At 44.5% G+C, this 27461-nt stretch overlaps 1 protein-coding gene across 1 annotated transcript in view; it reads right to left on the bottom strand.

The window, feature by feature from the left end:
* TMTC1 (transmembrane O-mannosyltransferase targeting cadherins 1) overlaps positions 1-27461 on the bottom strand; it is a 958188-nt gene that overhangs the window by 128191 nt on the left and 802536 nt on the right. The window contains exon 12 of the mRNA XM_069228190.1: positions 24576-24719. Coding sequence (XP_069084291.1) covers positions 24576-24719 — 144 coding nt within the window. The remainder of the gene's footprint in view (positions 1-24575; positions 24720-27461) is intronic.

Below are 27461 nucleotides of genomic sequence, written 5' to 3' on the forward strand. Positions count from 1 at the left end.
ACAGAACAAGAGCAACAGTGAAAGTGTGGGAAAAAGACACAACTAGAATAGTGAATGTGAGGGAGAAAGCTAAGGAAAAAATATGGATGGGAAAAAATATGGGTAGGTTGAAAAGTGAAAGAAGGAACAGAAGGAAGAAAGACGTGCAGAAGGACAGAAGGAGGGAAAGGTGACATGCAAGATGAAGTAGGAATGGAAGGAAATTTGAAAGAAAGAATGGATAAAAGAAAGGATAAATGGAAGGGTGAGAGGTTGGATGAAGGCTGAAATGAGGAATGGAGTAAGGGTGAAATGATGGATCGAAGAATGAAGGGATCCATAAGCGAATGGATGGAAACTTGTGAGTAGAGAAAGAAGGATAAAAGGACGGAGAAAGGAAAAGTGAAAGGATGGATGCATGAAAGGGTAGATATGCGGATAAATACATGGCTATGTTGATGGATCGGCGGGGGAAAGGATGAATATATATGTGAAGAGAGAAAGTATAGATAGCTGAGTTGGTGTCTGGAAAGTTGAAGGGATGAACAGTTGGATAAATGAATTGAAGTGAGGGTGAAAGGATGGATAGATGGCAGGAGTATGACGGGGAAGAAGACTCTTCTACGAGGGGTTGGGCTAACTCACTCTGCGTGCCCAGCTCTCTTGCTTGTATGTGGTACTTTTGTTACATGCAAAGAACAGGCACGTACTCTCAGTTGTGGCAGCTCAAGGAAAAGGGGCAAAAATAGAAACACTTGTTAAACCACGTCTTTGTCTGGATTTACGCTCCTGGTGAGCATGACTAATGCACATTGGGCCAAATGTACGAAACGCGCTTTTAAAAGACAAAAAGGGCTTCAGAACAAGCACGCAGAATCCCATCGGGCAATGGCTTGTTTTACATACCGAACGGTCAGACTGCTTGAAAGAAAATGTGCCTCATCTGGCAGAAGTTTCGGGTTACAAATTTACCATTATTCTGCAAATAACTAGCAGATATAACAGTTACTGTAGCTGCGTGAAATTAAAAGAATCGTTTGTAGTACCCCAAGTAATTGTTTAAAATGCCTCTGAAATAAAGCCTGGCATAGGCCACCACTTTTCGCTCATTGGAAACGTATTATTTTTAAATGTTTTAAGTTCCTGGATTCGTTTCACAGAGTAGCTTGGTCTGTGTGTAAATTGAGAGCACATGAGCTATTTATATTGGCACTTTCACTATGCTTAATGTGGATAGAGAGCTGCCAAATACAGAGAATATCTGAGGGGGACCTAAAGAGCCGTCCCAGTTAACCACCAACAGGAATTCATAGCGCTAGTGGGTCCCATAAAGGTTACAGGGGAGAGGCGAGGCTGCCATTTTGTTTTGTTTCTGTAAGTTGATCACCCCAGCCACCCGCTTTCACATACACTGTCCTCTACGATTCAAACTTAGCTCTTTATTTCAGTTGGCACTGTGAGAAGGTATGCATTACCACTGTGCTCTTAAAGGGTTTATTTGGATGAGTTGTAGAAAAATTAACCCAATTCTTTCTCTGCAGGGGACGTTGCAGAGTTTTACCACGGTAGTAGGAAACTTTCCCTCCAAATTGCTACATTCGGTGTCTCCTTTGAATTTTGTACCAGGACCAATTAATTACCTTTGTCATAAGGCAGTGTACTCAAACTACAGTACGGTTCTAAATGGTGTGTGTAAGAAATTAAGGCGACAAAGAGAAGTGCTGCTTCAAGGCAACTATCAAGGAGAAAAATAGGTCGTGTGTATTGAGTAGGGCATAGGAAGAGCCTAGAGACAAAGCAACCTATTAATGTTAGCAAGGCTCTGCTTAGGATGCTGCAGTGGGGACTAGACACCTAAGCTGTGCAAGACTGCAGCAAGGACTATAGAGACTGCAAAAAGCAGCAAGCGATAGCAAGCGTCCACAAGCAAGGCACAAGGCATCCAGAGATGAGAGAAGGTAAACTGGTCCGACTGTAAGCAAGCATTGACAACGTTAACTGATCTTACTTGTTAAACCAGTTAACGAAATCTAAGGGACAGCAGAGATGGGAGAAGGAGCTGGGGAGGGAGTTCACGGAGGAGGAGTGGGACAATATGTACTATAGAACGCATCATACGGCCTATAGTGCTGCAGGGACAGAGAAGGCATATAGGTAGCTTCCTATTGGTACTATACTCCAGCAAGGATAAATGCATGGGACTCCACTAAATCCGGCCTTTGTTGGTGGGGGTGCGGTAATACGGGCTCACTGGTACATCTCCTTTGGCACTGCCCAAAGCTACAGAGATATTGGACGGGTGTTTTAGACAACATTGATAGGGTGTTTCAGACAGAGATTCCTAGATTCCCATTGTATATATTGCTGGGTTTAACCAATCCTCTCACTTTCCCCCTTCGTTCGTTGAGGGGGCGACAGATGGCTTTGGCTCTCAATGCTGCTTTGCAGACGATTCTTGCCCTATGGGGCTCGGATAGGATGCCGACGTATGGGTCTTGGCTACAGAAGTTCTAGTTCATCCTGGCAATGGAGAAGCTTACCCTGGCTTCCAAACAGAGAGTGGGTGACATTTGTTCGCTGTGGAGGCCTTTCTTTCAGATTTTATCTACAGAGTTTCCTGAGCTGACGTGCCCAGCATATCTAAGAGTTCTGGGCCTGACCCGAGAGGTTCAGAAGAATGACTTGATCTATGGGGCCACGAGAGGGGCGGGGACATTACTGTGAAAGGAGCTGCGAAGGGGTGGAGTTATGGAGGGGCGGAGCAAGCATGCGAGGAAGTATGGTTATTTTTATGTTACTTTTTGTATGGTTGCTCTGTGAGATCCAGACTGTTGTGCTTTGCCTGCCCCGAGGCCAATATGAGCCGCTGCAGGCCGGGGAGTGAGTGATGATACTGCTGAATATTTCTAAATGCACGTTATGGGACCTTTGGGGCATGTCGCTAATGAAATGGTTGGAGGATCACTACGGAGCTTTGTATCGTTTTACATGTTAAAATTCCAATAAACAGATTTGATCCATAAACCAGTTAACAAGAGCATGAAAACAAGAGAGAATATAGTAACTTGCAGAAAGATTAATCTACCTAGAGTCTCTTGAAGTAAAGGTAGCTGGGACAGTGCAGCTAAGCTATCCATTTCTAAGGCCTGTGACATCTAAGGAAGAACATGTCTTTTTTCTAGGGTATTTAGGAAGAGGCTGTGCAGAGATGGCTAAGGCAATAGTGGTGGGCAGCCAACAACAGTATGTCATTGTTGAACTGTTCCGAGATGATTCCCACATTTAGAAGTAACGTGATGGCCATCTTGGAATAGTGCAACAATGATAGACTACAGAGTACACCTACCATTCGATGATGGCTGAAGCAGGACACCATCATTTTACAAGCATAAGCTAGTTAAATATTCCTGGGCATGCCACGTTGGAAAAATATTATTTATAGTCTATCATTGTTGTAGCATTCCACAATGGCCACTGTGTTGGAGCCAAACCGTTAGTTACATAATGCACTCAAGGAATTCATTAAACAAAGAGTTGGGACAATGCAGCCGTTTGTAGATGCTTTTTCTTCAGTAACAATTTCTAAGAAGCTTTCGTTTTTGACTTACGCACCATGCCTTTTTTAGGACATTTTGCAAAATTGTCACATTTCCCAATCCACTTATACATTTCATCCATTTGGAAGTTATGTGCTGAGGTAAGTATAACATAGCCTTTATGAATGCTCCAAAGTTACTACTTTGGATTGTACAGTGAAATTCCACCAAATGTCAGTGACCACACTGTCGCATATGTTCTCAATATCCTAATGTGACTACTGGATATGGGCGGCAGAATCACCTGAATTGTAGCATACTCAGTACAATCCCACACCATGTGACACCTGTCGGCTCCATCTGGGTGTTTTCGGCCAACTAGCAGTGCCTCATCTTACACCCTTGGAGACATCCAATCAATATGCATTTGTGTAAGTTATATTATAAGTAAGTTACATTGCATACAAAAAAATCCCACTTCCATTGACACATTCTATTCTAAAAAAAAATTTGAACCATGTTCACTTAACATGTGCATGCATTATGATTCTACTAAGTCTTTTGTCTATCTCATACCGGGACAAATCTTTTTGATTGCACTGTGTGTGAAAAGGTCAGCAACACAAGGACCCGCAAGGGCCTGCTGTTCAATGAATGAGTGTCACCCCCTGGATGGGTAGAGCCTTAAAGTGTCACTGGAAATAAACATCGGAAAGTGGAGCTGGAAATGCAGGGGTTCTTAACCCCTTCTGTGCCCAGGACATAATGGTTACGTCCTGAGGCACAGTGCTTGTGTGCCCAGGACGTAACCATTACGTCCTGGGCACAGAGCCCAGAGGGAGCGCTAGCGCTCCCTCTGTGGGGTTCCCCCCACCTCCCCCAAGGCAGGGATGGAAGGGGAAGCCCTTCCCCTTCCACCCCGACCCCCCCACCCCCACCTGTGATGACAGCGCGCGATCGCGCGCTGACAATCACAGAGGCCTCCCCCCCATCGCGCTGGAAGCTCAGCTTCCAACACGATCGGAAGAGAAATGCAAAGCATTTCTCTTACGATCACGTGGAGGAGGCCGGAGAGGCCTCAAAGGGAAGGAAAGGAATTTCCTTCCCTTTGAAGTCTCTCTCAGCGTTTTAGCAGCCGGATTGCAAGCAATCCGGCTGCTAAAACGCCCACTAGACACCAGGGATCGCTCCCAGGGGGGGCATTTTTTTTTAAGGCCAGATCGGCCTACTATTAGGCCTATCTGCCCCCACGAGGGGCAGAAACCATTTAGGCACCAGGGATAATTTTTTTTTTGTTTGTTTTTTTAGAGGTGGGGAGCGACCCCTTAGGCAAGGGTCGCTCCCCTAGGGGGCAAATTATATTTAGGCCATTTCTGCCCCCCTTGGGGGCAGATTGGCCTATTTTTATGAGGCCAATCTGCCCCCAAGGGGGACAGAAACCACTAGACACCAGGGAGTTTTTTTTTCCTTCGTGAATTTTACGCAAAGGGAGCGACCCCTTAGGCAAGGGTCGTTCCCCTGGGGGGGGGGGATTTATTTTAGGCCATTTCTGTCCCCCTGGGGGGCAGATCGGCCGATTTTAGATCAATCTGCCCCCAAGGGGGGCAGAAACCACTAGGCACCGGGGATCTTTTTTTTTGCGCCAATGTCACGCAAGGGGAGCAACCCCGTAGGCAAGGGTCGCTCCCCAGGGGGGTGGGGGGGGTGGGAGGGCAAATTTATTTTAGGCCATTTCTGCCCCCCCTGGGGACAGAAACCTATAGGCGCCAGGGCAAATTTTTTGTTTGTGTTTTTTTTTTTTAAAGAGATGGGGAGCGACCCATTAGGCAAGGGTCGCTCCCCTGGGGGGGCAAATTGTATTGCCCCTTGGGGGCAGATTGGCCGATTTTAGGTCAATCTGCCCCCAAGGGGGACAGAAACTACTAAGCACCGGGGATTTTTTTTTTGCGCCAATGTCATGCAAGGGGAGCGACCCCGTAGGCAAGGGTCGCTCCCCGGGGGTGGTGGGGAGGGTGGGGGGTCAAATTTATTTTAGGCCATTTCTGCCCCCCTGGCGGCAGATCGGCCTATTGTTATTAGGCCGATCTGCCCCCGGGGGGCAGAAGCCTCAAGGCGCCAGGGCAAAAAAAAATTGTGTTTTTTTTTTTTTCTTTTTGTTTTTTTAGAGATGGGTAGCTACCCATTAGGCAAGGGTTGCTCCCCTGGGGGGCAAATTGTATTTAGACCATTTCTGCCCCCCTTGGGGGCAGATCGGCCGATTTTAGGTCAATCTGCCCCCAAGGGGGGCAGGAACAACTAGGCACCGGGGATTTTTTTTTACGCCAATGCCACACAAGGGGAGCGACCCCGTAGGCAAGGGTCGCTCCCTGGGGGAGTTGGTGGGGCAAATTTATTTTAGGCCATTTCTGCCCCCCCTGGGGCAGATCGGCCTATTGTTATTAGGCCGATCTGCCCCCGGGGGGCAGAAACCTCTAGGCGCCAGGGCAATTTTTTTTTGTGTTTTTATTTGTTTGTTTGTTTTTTAGAGATGGGGAGCGACTCATTAGGCAAGGGTCGCTCCCCTGGGGGGCAAATTGTATTTAGACCATTTCTGCCCCCCTTGGAGGCAGATCAGCCAATTTTTGTTAGGCCAATCTGCCCCCATGGGGGCAGAAACCACTTAGGCACCAGGGATTGGTGTGTGTGTATGCGTGTGTTTTCTGTAGGGAGGTAGCCCCTTGGGTAAGGGTCGCTCCCCATGGGGGCACATTACTGTTGGCCATATCTGCCCCCCATTGGGGGCAGATGGGCCTATTATTTTAAGGCCCATCTGCCCCAAGGAGGGGCAGAAAGCCCACCAGAGGCGAGGGAAGTTTTGTTCCAAAAATAAGAGGGTGGGGATATGGCCATACCCGCTCCCCAAACGAATGGGGCCAAAGTTGTTCTGCCCACTACTGGGCAGATGGGGCAATTACCCCTGATCCACACCGAGGGAGGGGGGCAGAAAGTCTACTAGATGCCAGGGAATTTAAAAAAACCAAATAATATTGGGGTGGTGGCTACCAACCAGTATGGGCCTGGTTACGCCCCCACCTCAACTGAAGGGGGTAACAGTCTTTCAGCTCTCCCCCGCACTCTAAAACATCTTATCCCACAGCAAGCAAGAAGACATTTGATTATTTTGGGTTTTAGTTTTACATTTGGGCCATGAGAACTTGGCTTACTCTCAAAATCGTCCCACTTGGAATGGTGAGGGCTGCACTTTATGGACTTTGGGTCGCTGCCATGTAGAAAAATCCACAAGACCTAGTCACATCTGAAAAATAAACATCTGGGTGATTCCAGGGTGGTGTGTTTCACATGCACCCCGTACCATTTTTGTACCCACAATCCCCTGCAAACCTCCAACTTTGCTGGAAATCACACATTTTTCCCACGTTTTTGTGATGGAACCTTCCGGAATCTGCAGGAATCCACAAAATTCCTACCACCCAGCATTGTCTCATCTATACCGATAAAAATTCTGCTGTACTTGTTAGCCTAAAAATGTTTTTTTGCAAACTGCCCTTTTGGACCCCTTTTGTTCCCCCTCAATATCAACATGTTTTTGGCTCTTCCCTTTCACAAGCACTTGGCCCACCTACCCAAATGAGGTATCATTTTTACCGGGACGCTGAGGGGAACATTGGGTGGTATGAAATGTGTCCCAGTGCGGTGATCCCACACAGAAATGTGGGAAAAATTAGATTTTTTTGCTAAATTTGAGGTTTGCTGAGGATTCTGGGTAAGAAAACATTGGGGGATCCACGCAAGTCACACCTCACTGGACTCCCTCGGGTGTCTAGTTTTCAGAAATGTCTGGGTTTGGTAGGTTTCCCTAGAAGGCTGCTGAGCCCAGGACCAAAAACGCAGGTGCCCCCCTGCAAAAACAGGTAGTTTTGTATTTGATAATTTTGATGTGTCCAGATAGTGTTTTGAGCCATTTCCTCTCGTGGGCGCTAGGCCTACCCACACAAGTGAGGTACCATTTTTATCGGGAGACGTGGGGGAACACAGAATAGTAAAACAAGTGTTGTTGCCCCTTGTCTTTCTCGACATTTTTTCCTTCCAAATGTAAGGCAGTGTGTAAAAAGACGTCTATTTGAGAAATGCCCTGTAATTCACATGCTAGTATGGGCACCCCGGAATTCAGAGATGTGCAAATAACCACTGCTTCTCAACACCTTATCTTGTGGCCATTTTGGAAATACAAAGGTTTTCTTGATACCTATTTTTCACTTTTTATATTTCAGCAAATGAATTGCTGTATACCCGGTATAGAATAAAAACCCATTGCAAGGTGCAGCTCATTTATTGGCTCTGGGTACCTAGAGTTCTAGATGAACCTACAAGCCCTATATATCCTCGCAACCAGACGAGTCCAGCTGACATAACGGTATATTGCTTTAAAAAATCTGACATCGCAGGAAAAAGTTACAGAGGAAAACGTGGAGAAAAATGGCTGTTTTTTACCTCAATTTCAATATTTTTTTATTTCAGCTATTATTGTCTGTAGGAAACACTTGTAGGATCTACACAAATGACCCCTTGCTGAATTCAGAATTTTATCTACTTTTCCGAAATGTTTAGCTTTCTGGGATCCAGCATTGGTTTCTCACCCATTTTGGTCACTAACTGGAAGGAGGCTGAAAGCACAAAAAATAGTAAAAATGGGGTATGTCCCAGTAAAATGTCAAAATTGTATTGAAAAATTGGGTTTTCCAATTCAAGTCTGCCTGTTTCTGAAAGCTGGGAAGATGGTGATCATGCCATCGCAAACCCTTTGTTGATGCCATTTTCAGGGGAAAAAACCACGAGCTGCCTTCTGCAGCCCTTTTTTCCAATTTTTTTGAAAAAAAACAAAATTTTCACTGTATTTTGGCTAATTTCTTGGTCTCCTTCAGGGGAACCCACAAAGTCTGGGTACCTCTAGAATCCCTAGGATGTTGGAAAAAAGGACACAAATTTGGCGTGGGTAGCTTATTTGAACAAAAAGTTATGAGGGCCTAAGCGCAAACTGCCCCAAATAGCCAAAAAAAGGCTCAGCACAGGAGGGGGAAAAGGCCTGGCAGCGAAGGGGTTAAGGAATGCAAATGACGCTGCTAGTACTGTCCAGGTGCACTGTGGAAAACGGCACGCATCTCTTACATCACTAATGCGTTCTCCGCTAACTTAAAATTATAATATATGACGCCCAGGAACAGTACAACCAATAATGCACAGCATAGCAGAAATAATTGCCTAACTAGAAACAGAAGGGGCAGGTGGCTACACACGCACATTTCTACCTGCTGGAGACATTCGATGCACGCCTGTGGTGAAAAAAAGCCTTACTATATAATATGTTGAAAGGGCTCCTATAGTCTGCTGGAATATCGACTTTGTCGATCACAAGGGTGACAGCCCAAGCTGCCTGAGGCATTAGTCCTGGCAAAAATCTGAATATGAAATACCTGCTGCCACAGGCCTGAGACTCAACTGTATAGTTATTTTATATATTTTATGCATACAGCTGTAAACCGTTTTGCTGATAACCTGATTTTGCTGTGTTCTATTACAACAAAGGTTTCCCTAGCTGTATCCAATTTCTTGCTCACATTTTATATTATTTGCAATCTTTTCATAATGTGTTTTCTCAGCTCATTGGAACAACGTGTTACTCAAGCCTTTTACAATAAACACAAAAAGTGGTGAGGCGTGCTGTCAAAATAAATGATGGGTGTAATCATTCCCCAAATAGGCCATAAAGCACAGTAAGTAAGGAGCAGATATAATGGCAAAACAACTAACGTGTCATACTATTGTCAACAAACTGTCGGGCCGAGATATAGCCAAAATCTCCTATAAGGAATGATGGCTATCAAAATAAGTGGTGTGGCACTGCTGATAAAATAACTCTTGTGGCAAACTTACTGGGGGATTAAGTGAAGAAAATACATCAGTGGGAAATACCAGTGAATCATAAAGCTGTCATTGTGGCAATAAAACTGGGGGTTCATTCCTGGCAGAATAAGTGACTGATCATAATTATTGACAAAATAACTAATGGAGATGCAATTTAAAGGCCAATTCAGTAACCCACTGAGTTGTACACTCCCTGCTGAAATCTGTGTGCAATCTGCTGATAATGTAAATTGAATGCGGCAAGGTCAATAGATGGTACACCAAATTCAATTTGATATTTATAAGTGTAAAGAACATGTTCTCTGTGAGGTGCTTTGAGACCTGCCAACTTGAGTTAACTTCTCACCATGTGAGAAGGGGACGGAGCCGGGGACTTATGCCAAAAAGTACCTAACTGACTCTTTTTGCCCCCACCCCACCCACAACCCTCTCCAAAGCAAAGAAAAAGTTTGCTGAGGCTGCTGCCAATGTCTTGGGGTGTTTCCACACCCATTAATGGACGTTGGCAGTTGAAAACGAGCTGATAATCAGTTTACAGTGGTTTTGAGCTCGTTTTCTTTGCCACCATGTGATATTGGTTCTTCACTGGGTGACTGTGTAATGGGAGTCAATATAGTGTGTCACACAGGGGCACCATGTGAGTTGGCAGGTCTGTGCTTTAAACACTAGAATACATGAGGTACTGGGACAGTGTACTGTTCCTAGTGGCAGTGTGCGGAGCCCCTGCTTGCAGTGCACGAGTTAAGAGCATCACATATTTGTTTACAATAAAGACTCATTGGGGAAGTGAAGGGTGCAGCCTAGAATTTCCCTCGTATTCTTCGTAAAAATGGAATGGGCCAGGACAGGACAGGATAGGTAGATTGGTGGGCGAGGTTAGTTAGGGGGTTATATACTGTTGAGAGGGAGGGAACTTCCTCTCTTTGGCGGCAACGCAGCAAGCAGACCTCCTCCGGTGCTAGAGGAGGTATGGGTGGGCATGTGTCACACAACTTCTGCAGCATTGCAGGGGGGGGTCACAGCGGCAATTGCGGATTGCTCGCCGTCACCACCCCTGGTCACTAGTAAGAAGAGTGGGGCTGGGAGAGGTAGAAGCATGTTGCCTGGGGCAACAAAACAGACACCAGTACCAGAGAGGCAGGAAAGGCTTCCTGCTCCAGCTTTAAAGGACGCGTTAGGCCACAACCGATCCTTGTCTTGCTTGGACGAGGGGCAGGGCCCTCAGGGTCATGCATGGAAGCATGCATGAGTAAAACCACAGATGCACTCGAGGGGGGCCCTAATTTAACTGTTAAATCAGCCTGGGGGGGCCAAACGAGCAAAGGGACGCCTGGTGGGTGGCATTTATTGCTAAAACAGGGAGAGGAAAGCAGCCGAGAAGACAGAGACGCGTTATGGGGGCCAAGGTGTCAGAAGTAATGCAGGTGAGTGGGCCAGAGGAGCAGAGGAGAGTGGTGCAGGGGGGGATGGAAGCTGGCAGAGGAAGGCAAGTATGCCATAATACATGAGGCCTTGGTTATACCTGAAGGTCTGGTCGGGGTGCCAGTCAATAAATGGCAGCACACAGACATTGAGGCAAGAATAGGGAAACAGAGAAGATCTGTTTCAGAAGCAGAATAGCAAATACATCGCTGTTACAAGGACAGGGCATTGTTGGGAGGAAAACCTCAGTAGCTACAGAGAGACAGGGCTCACTTAGGTGCAAAAGGGAGGGGGCCCAGTTGGGTGCCCCTGTCGAAGGGGGTCATTGGATGTGGGTGCCAGAAGAAGGTGAAGAGGTCTCAGCAGAGATGAGAGCTGGAGCAGCTCATGGACCTGGTAGTGCTGCAGACACGCCTGGTTGGTACAGCAAGGCTGAGGATGTTCCAAGTCAATGGACAAGCCAACCGGGCACACAACGGCCCCTACACGTTGGTCCGAAGCAATAGGGGAGGCCCCCACGGCCCTCCCTACATTGATGAAAAGACTTGTTCATACCAGACATGAATTGTCCCTTCGTGGGGACAGAACTGTCAAAGAGTGGCATGGCAGGGAGTAGTCAGATAGGTCTGAGAAGGTGAATGTTGGTCTGGGAGATGCAAAGTCTGATCAGGTCAGGCATGAGATGCATGCAGGTGTTGACGAATTGGAGGTGGACTATGACAAAGCCAGCATTGAATGGGAGGCAGGTGAATTACATGAAGAGAGTGAGGTGAGAGTGCCTGTGGTGGCAACCAGGAAAAGTAAAGCAACAGGGTTCTCAGTTGGTGTTTTACAGAAGCCAAGAGCTGGTGATGGAGCCACCATGGGGTAAAAAATGGAGTCCAGATCGAGGCATTGGAAAGACAACCAGGAGACGGGACGAGCTTTATCAGGTAAGAAAGAATGGTGGTCGGTGTGGGACGCACAAACCTAGGGGGATGGCAGCAAGGGGTGTAAATCTGTGGGAGTGGGAGGAGGGGTGATTGGAGAGAGAGGATCAGGTAAGGCCTTGGTGGAAGAGTGTAAACCTCAAAGCTCGTCACTGGGCAAAAAAAGTACTAGAGAGTCAGTGGTCCACACAGACACCGGTACAGGTAAGGAGGATGAGCATGATGGCAGCAAAGACAGTGGTGGACACAGGAAGTGGCTCCCTTATATGTGCTTGGCAATGCTGCTGGGTTCACATGTCTTGAATAAAACAAAGCCTTGTATAAGGAAACATGAATATGTAGATGTGTTCAAACTCCTACATAGGGACATCCAAGCCAAAGAGGGGTCCAAAGAGGAGGAATAGGAGCTAGGGAGGCACCCTTGGGTTTCCATTACTATGGAGAACTGGACCTCAGTATTATTTATCTATGTGAGTATATATTGTGAGAAATAAGCCAATAGAGCCATAGCTCTTTTTAAATACATGGACGTTATTAGAAAGGCTCAAATGCACTTTGGGGGGTTTGCTTTGCTCAGCTATGATGAGGAGTTCAGTGCTAGGGCGAGTGTGAGCCTTGACAAGCTATGGGGGACAAAGACTCAGGCCCATATTTATACTTTTTGACGCTAAACTGCGCTAACGCAGTTTAGCGTCAAAAAGTTTTGCGCCGGCTAACGCCATTCTGAAGCGCCATGCGGGCGCCGTATTTATTGAATGGCGTTAGCCGGCGCAAGCAGACCGGCGCTGCCTGGTGTGCGCGAGAAAAACCACGTACACCAGGCAGCGCCGGCGTAGGGGGAAAATGGCGCATGGGCGTCTTAAAATGGGGCAAGTCAGGTTACGTCGAAAAAATCATCGTAACCCGACTTGCGCCATTTATTTTCGACACCCATCCCCCATCAACATGACTCCTATCATTGTAAAGATAGGAGTCATGCCCCCTTGCCCAATGGCCATGCCCAGGGGACTTCTGTCCCCTGGGCATGGTCATTGGGCATAGTGGCATGTAGGGGGGCACAAATCAGGCCCCCCATGCCACAAAAAAAAAAAAATAAAATACTTACCTGAACTTACCTTAATGTCCATGGGATGGGTCCCTCCGTCCTTGGGTGTCCTCCTGGGGTGGGCAAGGGTGGCAGGGGGGGTCCCTGGGGGCAGGGGAGGGCACTCTGGGCTCATTTTGAGCCCACTTGTCCCTTAACGCCATCCCTGACCCAGGCGTTAAAAAGCGGCGCAAAAGCGCCGTTTTTGGCCACGCCCACTCCCGGGCGTCATTTTTGCCCGGGAGTATAAATACCACGTAAAGGCCTGGGAGTCATTTTTTAAGACGGGAACGCCTCCCTTGCATATCATTAACGCAAGGAAGGGGTTCACGCTAAAAAATGACGCACACTCCGGGCACTTTGGCGCCCGAAGCGTCTAACGCCAGAGTATAAATATGGCGTTAGTTGGCGTTAGTTCTGCGTCGAATTTGCGTCGAAAAAAACGACGCAAATTCGGCGCAAACGGAGTATAAATACGGGCCTCAGAGTTGTGGATGCAGTGAAAGTCTTCCACTCAGTCAACGGTCTCGACCCATAAGGTGAGCGGCCTCCCGGTCATCAAGGAGCAGTTAAGGAATCAGAGTGGCAGGTAAGGACAAAGGGGCTTGCTGAAACTTCAACAAGGGTTTCTGCTCCAGATACCCATTCAAGTACACACACGATTGTTCAAAATGTGGAGGCAAACATCGAGTCACACAGTGTTTCACACTCGCCAGCCCCTCAGAACAAAGCAAGGAGTCCTGAGGGAGGGAACATCAAGGGGCACCTCAGGAAAAAGGCTCCTAAGCCCATTAGGCTGGAGTTGATGATGCCATGGGTGTCTGAAACAGGAATGGGGCTTAGAGATGTTTTTTCGGGTGGGCTAGCAAGGTCCTAGGGGTAGGAGATGGGCTGACAATTTGCAGCAGTTTGTGCGGTGGAGAGTCACATCCAGGCATATTCATTCTCTGGGGGAGGCAGGGAGGGAGGGAGCACAGGTGAACGATGAATATGTGTGGGATGTTTTGGACAGATGGAGGAGGCTTCACTGGAGGATGCTTTGATAAAGTAAGTGAGAAAGAGATTGGGAATGGCAAGTGGTTATTGAGTGGATTGAGTTAAGTGAGAAAGCGAGAGGGTGTACGGGAGTGGAACTTCGGGGTAAAAGGAGAATATGGGTGTTAAAAAGGAAAGTTGCATTAAAAATGCAGTTTTGATGTTATGGACAATGTTTATAATGTTTTAAGTTTTGGCAATACTGTCTTTAAAAAATGCCCTTTTACACCTATTTCTGGATTGGTGTATGATTGTTTCACAATTAAGGGTCCCAGGGGAAATGAAGGGCACAACCTAGTCTTCTCTTGGGAGCCTTCATGAAAATGTAATGGGCCAGGACAGGATAGGTTGTTTGGTGGGCGGTGGCAGGGTTAGTTAGGGGCTTATATATAGATGTGAGGAAGGGAACTTACTCTCTTTGGCTGCAACACAGCACTACCTGGAGGATTTGTAAATCATTGTCCACCCACCCGCCCTACATGAGAGATTTGGCAGGGGTAAGCAAAGTTTTTGCTTGAACTGTTTCATCATGGTAGGATAGGTTGCAGGATGCACTTGACATTGGGGATGTAGTTCGGGGGGTGGAGAATCACATACAGGTATATACATCCCCTCGGGGAGGGAGGAGGGGGGGACAGGTGAATGATGAATGAGTGCGGGAAGTTTGGGACGGACGAAGGAGGCGCCACTGGGGAATGCTTGGGTAAAGGAAGTGAGAAAGAGATTGGGAATAGTAAGTGGTTATCGAGTGGATGGTGTTAAGTGACAAAGCAAGAGGGTGTGAAGGAGAATGTGGGGGTTAAAAAGGAAGGTTGCATTAAAAATGGGGTTTTGATGTTATTGACAACAATCTTTATTATGTTTGACTCGTTGCAGTGCTTCAATGTGTGTATGTCGAATCTAAAGAAGACAAATTCAAAATGCTCCCTTGGGCCGGACTAACACAAGAATAGGGAGGAAAGCAATCAAACCAGGAGCAGGGGCGCTGAAATAGACAAATAAGCCATTCAATCATGAGTTGACCCAAAGCCCACTCTAAGTATATGTTTTAAGTGTTGATTACAATGCTATCTGCGATAAACAGCTAAAGCTGTCTGTAGCAAGACCACAAAAAAGATTACCAGACATCTATACAGTGGCAACATGTAGTAAAGAACCAAACACAAAATGCACTGTATCAAGAAGTGAGCAAGCACACGGTAGGACTATGAGACCCATTACCAAAATAAACGTGACTCTTTTGGTCCTTTAGCTTAAAAAAAGTGGCCAACATTCTGCAAATCGGAGCACTTTTGAGCTTAAAAACATGTGATAGAGGTGTTTTATAAGGTACAGAAGACCGTTATGTATTTGGTAATATCAGGAAAATAAATAGTAATAGGCCCCCCAGAAAATAAAACACAAACAGTTAAAAATAAATAGCATAAAGACTAACCTGTCACCCCCAGCCCTACTGGCACTGCCAGATTCCTTTTATGCCAGTCCACCCTGAGGAAGCACAGAATTGAAAAAGAGGCCAGAACTAGTAAAATAGGGCAGAATACGCTAAAAGAAGAAAATGGAATAAAAGATCCAGGACCATAGGGCAAAAATGGCGACAGAAGACAGTTTATAAATGAGGAGAGGGACACAGACAGCCTGGAAAAGAGAACAAGCTACTTTTCAAAAGAGAACCAAGAACAAAGGTCTGAAACCAATAAGAAACTGAATCCAGAGAAAAGGGGCAAGGCATGGGATGATGGGACGCGAGGCTGCAAGGGTAAGAATACTGGCTAGAGGCACATAAAAAAAGGAGTGTAATCTGTTAAAACAACCATCCAAGAAAAATACAGCAAACAGCTGTTCCTATACATAGGCTACATATGTGGTTGCAATGGCACCCAATGCTGTTGGCATCTCAGACAACAATGTGTCTATGCAGCATTCTACAACCACTACTTAGTAATTGACTTGAAAAATGTATAAAGTGAAGTGCAATCATTATGCCAAAATACATTGAAACACTACTGGAAGCATGTGGCTTGTAAGTTCCTCTTTCACATGGCACTGGAAAGGGAAATAAATCCATTTTAACTCCACGAGTTGTAGAAGAGACAGATGCTGAGGTTTACAAGCAGGCTGGATACCTAAAAGAATTTCAGTGAGCAAGCATGCTAAACAACCAAACTTGACTTTCTACACAAGGCTGGGGTTTTAGCGAAACACACCAAAGGTGATGGGAGGAATGCTTGCATACAGGGTAAACCACTGTTTATCACGCTAGGTAGCATTCCAGTCCATTGTTTTTTGTCCACTGTGCTACTCTAGACCCCAACTCAAGGGATACCAGGGGCTGGGTGAGGAGTTTTCTATAGGTGAAAGGCACAATGAGCATCTGGACGAATATGTGACAACAGAGTACATTTTCTCCTCCCAGACCGGGTAGATGGTATCGCCTAAGTTAGGGTACTCATAATAAACAAGGTAGGACTCACCCTATTATGAATTACCCTCTGTTTTTAAATGGTGAGAAGGCCAGTCTGTTAGAGATCCTTGCCCCGGATAAATGTCCATGACCTGTATAGACAACAAACAAGGGCATAAACATATTGGCGTAATGTAGATGGATTGAGTCATTGAACTTACGTTCCATCTGAACATTTCCTTTTAAATGTACCAAATACCGCTGTAAATAAAGGCGATAATCTGGTAACCTCTAGATATTTTTAGTTTTTTTCTGGCTCCCTCATTGTCCAGTAGTGCTTTACCTAAGAACTTCCTATTTCCTTCGAGGTCGAGTCTGCCATGTTGGTGTTATCCTACCACGATGTGGGGAGGTTGCCCATGATGAAGCATGCCACATGATGTGGGAGTTCTTAAAACACCCTCATGAAAACACTGCAGGCAAGAGAGGTAAGAGAAACAGCATAGCATTTTGTGGTTCAAGTACCGAGAACGTTTTCCACTGCTAGACAACTGGAGAAGTCAGAACTCCTTGAATATCATAAACAAAGGCAGAAGGAAAACCTTATATTGACCTATTTTATTTTAAGGACAGATGGTTCCCTGTAATAGGAACTTACAAGGTAGTTGGTTCATACTCCATAAATGACTCAGAGGACAATAATGTCTATGTTGGGTTTCAACCATGGCCAAGGGAATATATTTTAATAACAGCCCCTAGTAGGGAGTGCGGGAAACTAGGCCAAACGAATGCACCACCAGATCAGATACCTCATCCATGAGCGACTGAATATTAAAAAAATAAATGTTCTTCGAAGACGTCCTTTCCAGAAGCTCATGTAGGACCTTCATAAATATCCACAGAAGAGACTTGACTAGTTGGTAGGGTATACTTCTAGAAATACTGCAACAGAAGAACCCTAGTCTCATACTGAACAAACTGCTATATAGTTGTTGGAAAATTATTCCTTGACAAGATTTGGAAGGTTTTTGTTGCTGGGGAAAATTCATCCACCACAGCCAAGTGCCATCTGGACAACTGTCTATCACCAACGACCTAGCATACTGGGCTGTTCTGCATACCTGTGCATTATGAGCAAGAGAAACAGAAGCTGCAAGACATGTGGCATAAAAGCAGCTACTTGTTCTCAGTGCTGAACTTGAAAGACCAGAAATAAACTGCTGTATAGAAAGGACAATTGAGAACTATGAGTGCTCACACCAAAACAGGAAAAAGAAGCATTTTATTGTAAGCTACCAAAGCTCATACTTCAGGGTCTCACCCAATGACGGGCCATTCAGCTTGGTTTCCTAGTGGCACATTGGGTATGCAGAATAGGAACTCTGGAGACAAGGAGGAAGTATATTTGTGGTTAACTATACTACTGGCAACTCTATGAGTATTTTTACATTTCTTATCAATAAACAATGGAAAATGAAGTTAATCACTGTCGCCTAGGGAACATGAGTATCCTGGGCTGCACAGCTTGAATCCTGGCCATCACTGCTGCACCACAAAGCACAAAGTCTGTTAATTGGGGAAAACACCAGGATCAAACACCTATGTGGAACTCCAGGATCCTATGTAGTAACTAGGCACAATGCCCAATTGTATTTTCTGTAATGCAGGGTACTTTCCCAACAGGAAATTCAGTATGCTGGAGCACATTCAGGAATTACTGTAAGGAGATACATTTCTACTAAGGCAGTGATATTGTCGGTGGGTGAAGCAACTGGGCCTGCTTGTCACATTCTCTTCTGGTGAACTTGTATCCTTTGAAGCTGAGCTGTTCACTTACGGATTCCCTGACATATTTATCATCCTTCCCATCAAGGTCAAAGACAGGAACCAGAAAGATGTGCTCATGGATTCCATCTGGTAAAGCAGTGTGGGAGATCTAGAAAGAGGCATGGAGCCAACATAGTTCAGAAACAGACAACAATAATGTAATGCACCTATTTTCATAGTAGTTTGAAACGTCAAAAGAGAAAAACAGAACAGTAAATCAGAGGTACACGCATAGTTGCACGCATTACGGAATGAAGGAAACTGAAAAGGGACAGACCATAGGAGAAGTCCAGGCTTGTCTTTTTTCATTATTTTTTTTTTAAAAAACAATAATGCGTGTAGCGCTGGTGAAGTTGCGAAGAGAAAGACGGAGAAAGGGATAAAAGGAACAGTTATTAGTCTTGTTTTAACAACTTCAATTGCATCCAGAGTCAGCAGAGACTTTTGAGGCATGGAAAAAGTGGGCTCTGGCCCAGGGCCCCAGCCTTTCAGGCGGCCCCCTGATAGAGCCAGCTCTGTTATGCAGAGTCTCTTGCCCTGATGATCTTGGAAAATTCTTAAACCGCTCTGCTAAAAATACTGTTTTCCTTGAATTAATTTTTTATATGAGTTATAACCGATAGTCTATTATAGACATTTTGCAGAAAAATGTTGTGTTTATGTTTTATGCAACATCCATAAAAAAAGTTTATTTTAGTTCAAAAAAGGGGACCTCACATATGAGAAATTGGAGGGTGTCACAGAGATTATTTGCAGAAATATTAGTGAGCTGTTACTGTGTTACAATATTAAATGAACATGCCACTATCCCTGAATATTAGTGTAAACACATTTATAATTGAATGAGTGTGCCTGTGCAATGTCAGAGACCTGGCCAAAGAGAACATGAAAGAGCTGAATTTGGATCATAATTTCAAACCTGTTCTGAACAGGGGCCCCCAAAATAGGTTTGGCCCAGGCCCCCCAAAATCCTTAAGATGCCTCTGAGTGTCCGGGTAAAGTGTGTTGGCAGCCTAGCCAAAGAGGCTTTTTGCAGCCCTTCCAAGTGTCACGCATCTCGCGTTAGAGTAACGCATATCCGGTCATTTTCCCACATTACTGCAATGCCTGAGATTGTCACGCAAAAGAACCATGTCCTGAAGTGCGGTAAAACCTTCATGTTCCAGTTTCTCACTTGGCTAGGTAAACTCTGAGTAGTGTCTATCAAAGGCCACAAGGTGGCGCTGGTGTACAACAGGAGGTATAAGATTCTCGATATTTTACAATATCTCTATGGTTACCTCGACTTCATCGCTTGAATTCCCTTGCGATAAAGTGTCACTCATAGTCACCGAAATGTCACTCATAATTACACTGAAATTATTAAAGTGTCACACATAACAATCTGAAACTTTGGCAGTTATATTTTTGCCATTCTCTCCCTTGTCGTTTGAACAAGGATCTATGTGGCACCTCCCTGCTGGCATGCCATCGACCGCATCCTTGTAATTTACTGTCCTCAATCCATCCTTTTACAGTCCTGGTGAGCAGAGTCTGAGTTTCGTTTTGGGAAATGTGGACATGTAGGTGCGCCTTGGCAGGAGAGTTAAATGCCCGGGCCGGCAGCCATCTTTCACCTCACCGCTGACACCTCCTATGAACAGAAAGGAAGCGAAAGATCTTGTACGTGTGCGCAGCTGAGGCCTGGCAAAGGAAGGCCCTCGTGCATTCTGCAGAAACAACTTTCAAGTGGTGACATTCCTAATCTGTAATGGTAGAGCGAAGTGCGGCAGATCCCGAGCTTTTCTTGTGCACGGCGGCTGTATTCAGCATCCTGTGTAAATTAATCTCCTGGGCAGCTACAGGCACTAATGTGGCCAAAACGGAAAAAGCAAAGCTTGTGGAAAGGAGACTTCCGTATTAAGTGAAAACATTCCACTCCCTTGCATTCCTAGGGCATCCGATATAAACCCTCTCCCGCTGGTGAGCGGAGGAAGGGGGTAAGGTGCGGAGAAGACGCTGCACATCAAGCATTTCGAAGAGCCCTGTGGTGCAAGCATATTGTTATGTTTCTTTTCCAGACATCCAAGCCTCACTCATTGCTCAAACGAAGCGGCTTGCCACGCCGTCCACAACTCCAAGCACCCGGTCTGTAGCTGCGGAATTCTGCCCACACATCCACTCGGTGCCTTCCTAGAGCAGAAAAGCGACTGTTAGTAAGTCCGGGCAGCTTACTCGCACACGTATTTCATTGCTACTTATTGGCGCCTCGTGCTTCTTTGGGTTAAAACCACGAACACTGCTTCATGTTCCTTGCGTGCATTGGCGCCCACGACGCCCTTTCTATTCGACGGATCCAATTACACAAGATGGGATAGGAGGCTGGAGCTGGCGATGGGGAGGCAGGCTCAGAAGTAAACGTTATCCCTTCATCTGCGCCCTCTTCTTCCCCCTCGAATCACTGACGACTAACCTTGGGGTCAGGAGCAGAGTACTACCTGCCATAAAACACTTCAATGCCTCATCGAGAGTAGTGAATGCTATATAAATGCAATTACAATACAATTGTTATGGCAGAGCCACTCAATGCCATAGGGTAATAACCCTCACACAATTTTTGGGCCAAGCTGCAGTTGGGGAGGGAAAATAAGTAACGTTATATATAGAATGTGTCAACCTTTTCACCATTTTCCTGGCGAAAGTCGCAGCTGTCGGAAAAGCAATGCATTCTGGGAAGTCTGATTGGCTGTGCCGCTCTCAACATTGCAGTGAACTGATTGACTTCTATTATGCAGTTCAAAACTGCAGTTTAATCAGTATAAAGAATTCTTTATAATTTTCCTTTTACCCTGAGAAATAAGAGCCAGCACGGTAGGGTATATTATGTACAGGGTGCTGTATTACACCATCAGTCTAAATTCTGTAGTTCGAATGAGGCATAACCGTGTCATATGACATGCTTTCTTCAGTTCGAATGTGAGAAACCTCAGACCAATGCATTTTTCATCTGAACAATTCCAGCAGCCCTTGGAATGGGGGCCAAAGGGTTTTCTTTTTCATGCTGTACTTTAAAACAAAAGCAATAAGAACAGATGATGGACGCAATGCTGAACAATGCAAACATTCACCCCCTGTCACAAAGACCTGGGGTTAAACCTTTGATTTTTTTGCCCACCACGTCACCCCAGTTTGGATCCAGCAATATGCAAATAAGTCTTGACCCTGCTCCCCATGGGAACAGTTCAGCCCGAAGTGCCAAACCAGGTTTTCCCTGGACCAGAAAGAAGCATCCTGGGTAGCAAATGAGAGTGACTGTGAAGCTCACAAATTATAAGCAGTGGGCAGGCTCCAGCCCGTTGTGGAAAACAATTTCTCTCACTGGTGAGACCTACTCATGCTGCCTTACTAAATCAAGTATTATTTTCAAATTAATACGAAATAACGTTTTGGATGGTGAGGGCCATTGAGGCAGTCAATAGGTTAAGGAGGCAGCTCCATATTTTGAGTATGTGGAGACAGTAATAAGTAAACCTTACCATCACTATTAATGTATTCAAATTGTCAAATACAACTCTTGTAAGTGAGCACCTTTAACACATCAACAACATTTATTCCTCAAACTTCTGGGATCTCAGATTTTTTTCTGGATTAAACTCAAGGAACCTTTAGAAATTACAATCCGATTTTTTTATTGTGTAATTGTTCACCTTCAAATGGCTTACCCATACCGGAGCAAAGAAAAATCGATAAGAACTCAGGTTCAGGGGTACCTGAAAAAGAGACATCAGTCTCTTTGTTAGAGGCATCATGATGGTCAGAGGCAACAGCAGGAGCAACAGCTGAATTGGGACTGCAAGAGACAAATCACATCTTTATAGGACACCTGCTGGTCCAAGCTGGCCCTAAAATTTCATAGAAAAGTTCAACTAGTATGAAGGTTGGATGCTGTGACCATCCCAAGAGAGCGATCCATGGACTGAAGCATATCCTCTGGTGTACCAGGACGCAGAGTAATTGTAGGGCCCCTGATAAGAAAGCCAATACCTGATATTAGACCTTTGGAATGTGCTTGACCCACAAGGGCATAACAGGGCAATGGAACATGTTGACACATCCATGAAAGAGACAAAGGGATGCAAAAATCTTGCCCAATTTTTTTTAATGTCTGGCTTCACAGCGCGGCTGTCTGCAAGAGCTAGTGTTCCCAATTCTTTAAAATATGCATGGACTGCTCTTTGGTTCCACGCAGACAAGAATGTCTTTCACTTGTGCTAATAGCTGTTCAGGTTATTATAATATCTTCAAAAATGTACTTACATAGGAATGTATGAAGCACCACTTGACATCTGAAAAGAACACTTAGTGGTCACACTGGTTTTCACATTCGGTTCTTTTTCTCTTCTATGCATTCTATGCAGAAAGCTATCCTTTTATGCTATTTTTTTTCCATATTATCAAAGCCAATAGACCAGGATTTCATGTTCTAAACAACATTTGAAAATGCAACACATAAAAACATCATGTGTGCATGTCTGTATCTGCATGCTTCAGCACAATAAAGCCAGGTCTACTGGCATTGCGAACTTCTTGTTGAACATTACAACAGAAGCAATATATTAAAGAGCGTTTTCCTCACTCCTTCGCAGCGTTTACTTCATATTGGGTTAGGTAGGTGACACTGACATCCATAGTGGGGCCAACTTCAGAGGCTCGGCACTGTATAATTTTTTGCATAGTCAACAATATCTGGGCGGGTAAAGGCGGAGTCAATTAGAGCAGGGGCTGTTAGGACAGCATTAGAGAACGGCCTGGCCTTTAATAACAAGACTGTGCTGCATGTAAATGCCAACAGTGCGAGCAGTACCATAATAGGAGGGGACCCGATGGTGAAGCATGCCACATATTGTGTATGTGAGTGTGCCTTTGTCATCCAGCGTAAGATGAGAGGCTTGATAGAGATGTGACCAGAGGTCTAGTCAGTGTCACACTCGTGGTGATGCTGAGAAGGGCCATCCTATAGCTGTTATTAATATCATATGTAACTCCCCTCTTTTTCCAATACAATATTATGGCTCTACCTGATAACACATAAATCAGATCCACGTATAACAACCAGATTAGGACACAACCAAGAGATGCAACAACAGAGATACCTCTTCAAGGAACACAAGGGCGGATCAGGGAACAAACAGCAGAGAACATATATGGATATTTGTGACACTTCAATAACGAATCGTGACATTACGAGCAACACAATCAATGTATGGCTCCAATAGGATGACCAACTGAATAGTTTAGGCACAAACAGTAGATTACTTTTGAATATCTATGTGACCCTGCAGTCTTGTTGTCCCAAGGGACTGCAAAAAATACAGGAGTTACTACACAATTCATCAACTTGAGGAAAATGCATGACTGATTTGACCTTGATGGGGTTCAAGCCGGTGACCAGTGGACAGATGTTAGCAGCAAGTGCTATAGACTTTGGCCACCTTGAACAGATGTTTTGTGCTATAGGAAAACCGAGTGAGGCATACATCTGCGCTCCAGATCCCAACACCGTTGTACTGTTTAGCCCAAGCAGCAGATTAAATATTCCTCTCTCCATTCCGATTGGAAACTACTGAAGGGAGAACAAACCAACCTATCCGGGTAGATGAACGTTGCCCCTAGCAAATAATGTTGACTGCTGAACTGACATAAGAACCACAGTTGGACTGTTGTGTGAGTACAATAAATACGGTACATACTAATTTGGCTAAAAGTATTTTGAATAATAGAAGGATAGAATCTGTGGGTGGGAGATGGGGTGACTCAAAAGTCAGAATGACTGCTATGTCAACAATATTCTTTAGTTTTCTGAGTTTTGTGTCTACGTTTCCAAAAGTGCCCCATCTATCTCATCACTGTAAATGCCTCAGATGTAGAGTAATTGCTGGCTTATAAAGCAGTGGCAAGACATGCACTGTCAACAGACAGACTAGAAATACCAAAAAAACTAATTGTAAGACTGAAACACCTTTAGCTTCACCTGTTCAATTCTAAAAACATGGTAACTGTTCTCTACAATGATTGTTGATATTTAAAATGAAGGTGAGACTCACTGATTGGGGTAAGTGTCATTTTAGAGTTTAAAGAAAAGGGTGAGGGTTACTTTTGTGTGCCTATGGCCAGGCCTAGGTATGTGGTTTGTGTTAGGCTTGGACCTAGGACAAGGATTACTTAGAGGCAGAAATCTTAGGCTCATGTTTAGCGCTGGTTGTTTAAACTTGTTCTTTTTTTAAGATTTCAGTGCATTTCAGAATTACATTTTAATTGTAATCATGATCTTGGATATTAAAATGTCAAAATTATATCTGAAATAGAAGAGAGTGATTTCAGGTATTGCAGTTTAGGTATTATGACCCACCACCAGTCATAGATCTTAAGCTGCTGAGCAGACAACTAGCAGAACTTACTTGAGCAGGTTCCCCAGATTGAATAGCGCCCGGTTATGCTGCGGGCTGATTTGAAGCGCTCGCCTGTAGTATTCTTCTCCCTCTGTAGAGTTCTTAGTCAGGGTCCCAAGATTATTGAGTGCACTTGCATGACGCGGATACAGCCTGAAAAAAAAGTGCAAAAACATTATAGATGGGCATTCTGCAAAAACATAGTTACATGCGAAGCACGTTCTGCAAATTAGCTACTGCTGCATTGCAATATTCATGTCAATTTGAACAGTATATTTTTATAAGAAGAATGAGCCCTTCAGTACTCCCACACTTTAGCATGGAGACGAAAAAATGATTTAATAACACACTTGTACATACTATAACTGCTTTACGTAATATTACTGTTTATCAATATGCATCAATGGCGTGTAGCAATTGTTCACCATAGCTAAAATCTTTCAAAGACTTGGCTGTTTTGATGTATAATTTCTCTATTTATAAAAGTAGAAAAACCAACAAGATGGGGGTAATAAGATAAATGCAAATAGAGCTTCCAAGTGGTACCTGCAAGATATACTCATAACTCACCAGAAATCAATCCCATTCAATGAGGTTGAGGTACAAACCGTTCATTATGTAGCAAATGCAACCTGGTACAGATACTTACATTAAAATATGATCAAATTAAACATCCAGGTGGGTCTATGTAAATCAATGTCCAGTTATGTTATTGTTATCAATCAATTACATTCACTAGTATACCCTACAATAGGCAAAAAACCTACCTGATAGCAACACTACTGCGCACCATGTGGTTGTCCCGTTCAATCGATGAATCTCAAACCAACCACCAAGTTGCCAATAAATGGGTGAGTTGTGACCTCGAAATTATGAATAAGATGGGCTGCAAACTAGAAACATCCTTGACGGCAACTATTTCAGAGACAGACAAGACTACCAATGGGCTACTATAGAGCAGTCACACTACCAAAGAAGAACAACACAAAGTGTATAAAACCAGCTTCAAAGAGCTTTCTTTATATTAGGTCAAGCGTAAGCGTTCAACCTTGTTTATACTTTTCATATACTTCTTATGGCTTAACGTGATTTCATTTGTTAGTTGCAGTGTCCTTTAAACAAGCCTTGCTCACTAGTGGTCAGTTCTGCCTTTTTCTCCCTCCTTTTTCTGTTTCAGAGCAGTGACCAACTACTGTATTATTCCACTTTCGTTTCTTTATCTGTTGCTGTGATGGACTATTTTTGTTATTTCTTTGGTGCTCCCCTTTCACTGTGGGTGTTTTAGGCTGGTAGCTGCCTGTGTTTTATTGCTGCATTCCATTTCTCCCATCTCCTCATATGTCGCTGACATTTGTTTTGGCTTTATTCTAGTGCTGTCCTCATTTACCTCTGGCTCCTAAAATAAGCTTATTTTACAAAAGAAACACCCAGTCGTTTAGCTTCCTGCTCACAAAAGCCATAATATGCCCTTTCTGGTACAATGTAGCCAAACCTAGAAGCAATGGTGTGAAACTTTCTTAACCTTGAATCGCATTTCAAGTCTCTCTCTACAGGGCCCCTCCCTGCCAGCACTCACAACATCCCACACAGGGCATTGCTTATCTCCTTTATTGGGGCCATACATCTTCTCAGGCTGCTCTGCTCCTTGAAATTCGAGGCAAAAGTGCTTTCAAGGCTTTTCATTCTGCTAAAATAAAAGGAAAATTCTTTTCCAGCCTTATTTTCCAATTTCTGTTCAGACGTTTACACAATGCAAGGTAGTGCAGTCATCTCTTCTCTTCTTAAGGGCTTGTGATTTCTGATGTCAGTAGCTGCCAGTGACTACCAAAACATGGCAGGAAAAGACAAAATTACGAGACAGGGTTGACCAATTTATGTGGCAAGAAAAGTCCAGTTCTGAATTTACAATGCGAATAGCTCTAACTCAAGAAAATGCAAGACCACTGCATTGCAAATGCTTGCAAGTTTTATGTATTTACAGTCAGACATGGTTTCGTATCTTGCTGTGATAACTCCTTGATTCCTTTAGTGGAATCTTATCTTATCACTATTAAAGCTCAACCAGTTATTGGTTACACATTTCTTAGGGTGCTCAAAGTGATTTGTTTTTCGTGGAATGTGCCTGCATTTCGCAGAATTACGCATTATACACAAAATAATAATTACAATCAAAACTAATTATGTGTCCACTTGGAGTATGGTTATATTCTTCTCTTCCATATGAAATTGGCATGGAACAAATTAATGTACGTGTGGAAAAAGATCGCTTACAGTGCTGATCCACATGAGGCTCACAACATGAGGTGGTGAAAAGGTCTTGGGAATTTAGGTTCTGTTTTAAAGGAATTGCGTTGTAATGAGTTGTGACTTTTTACATGATTATCATTGCAGCACTGATGATTTAGCAGTTGATCAAATTGGCTGGTCCTGTCATTATAAGAAAAGTAAGTTAATCTTAGGACATATCTTATAATAATTTATTTTTTTATACAGCCCTTCATAATGTACTTAAGGCATTTTTAAGCGCTGTGAATAACAGAGGTTGCTATTGCCCAATCTAAAGGTACTCAATTTACCAACCTCAGAAGAATAGAAGGCTGAGTTTGATTTAGCGGGGTTCACATGTTTGACGTTCAGACTATTGCAGCTGTGAGCAGTGAGTATTAACCAAAGGAGCCACTTTGCCTCCCGAGCCAAGGAACTTGACTTACCCAATCGAAGAAAGTTCCTTTTCCACCTCACAACATCTCCTAGCAGTAGCCCTGCCGATCCCTCTGCAGCCCAAACCTTTCACGTAAATCTTCCAGCTCTTGATTCCATATCCCTGCTTCTCTTCCTGCCTGCCCCCTTTTATTCTGCCCTAACCAATGAAAAGCCTTGAACATCGCCAAATAG

This window comes from Pleurodeles waltl, chromosome 4_1, assembly GCF_031143425.1.
Source record: "Pleurodeles waltl isolate 20211129_DDA chromosome 4_1, aPleWal1.hap1.20221129, whole genome shotgun sequence".
Taxonomy (NCBI): Eukaryota; Metazoa; Chordata; class Amphibia; order Caudata; family Salamandridae; genus Pleurodeles; species Pleurodeles waltl.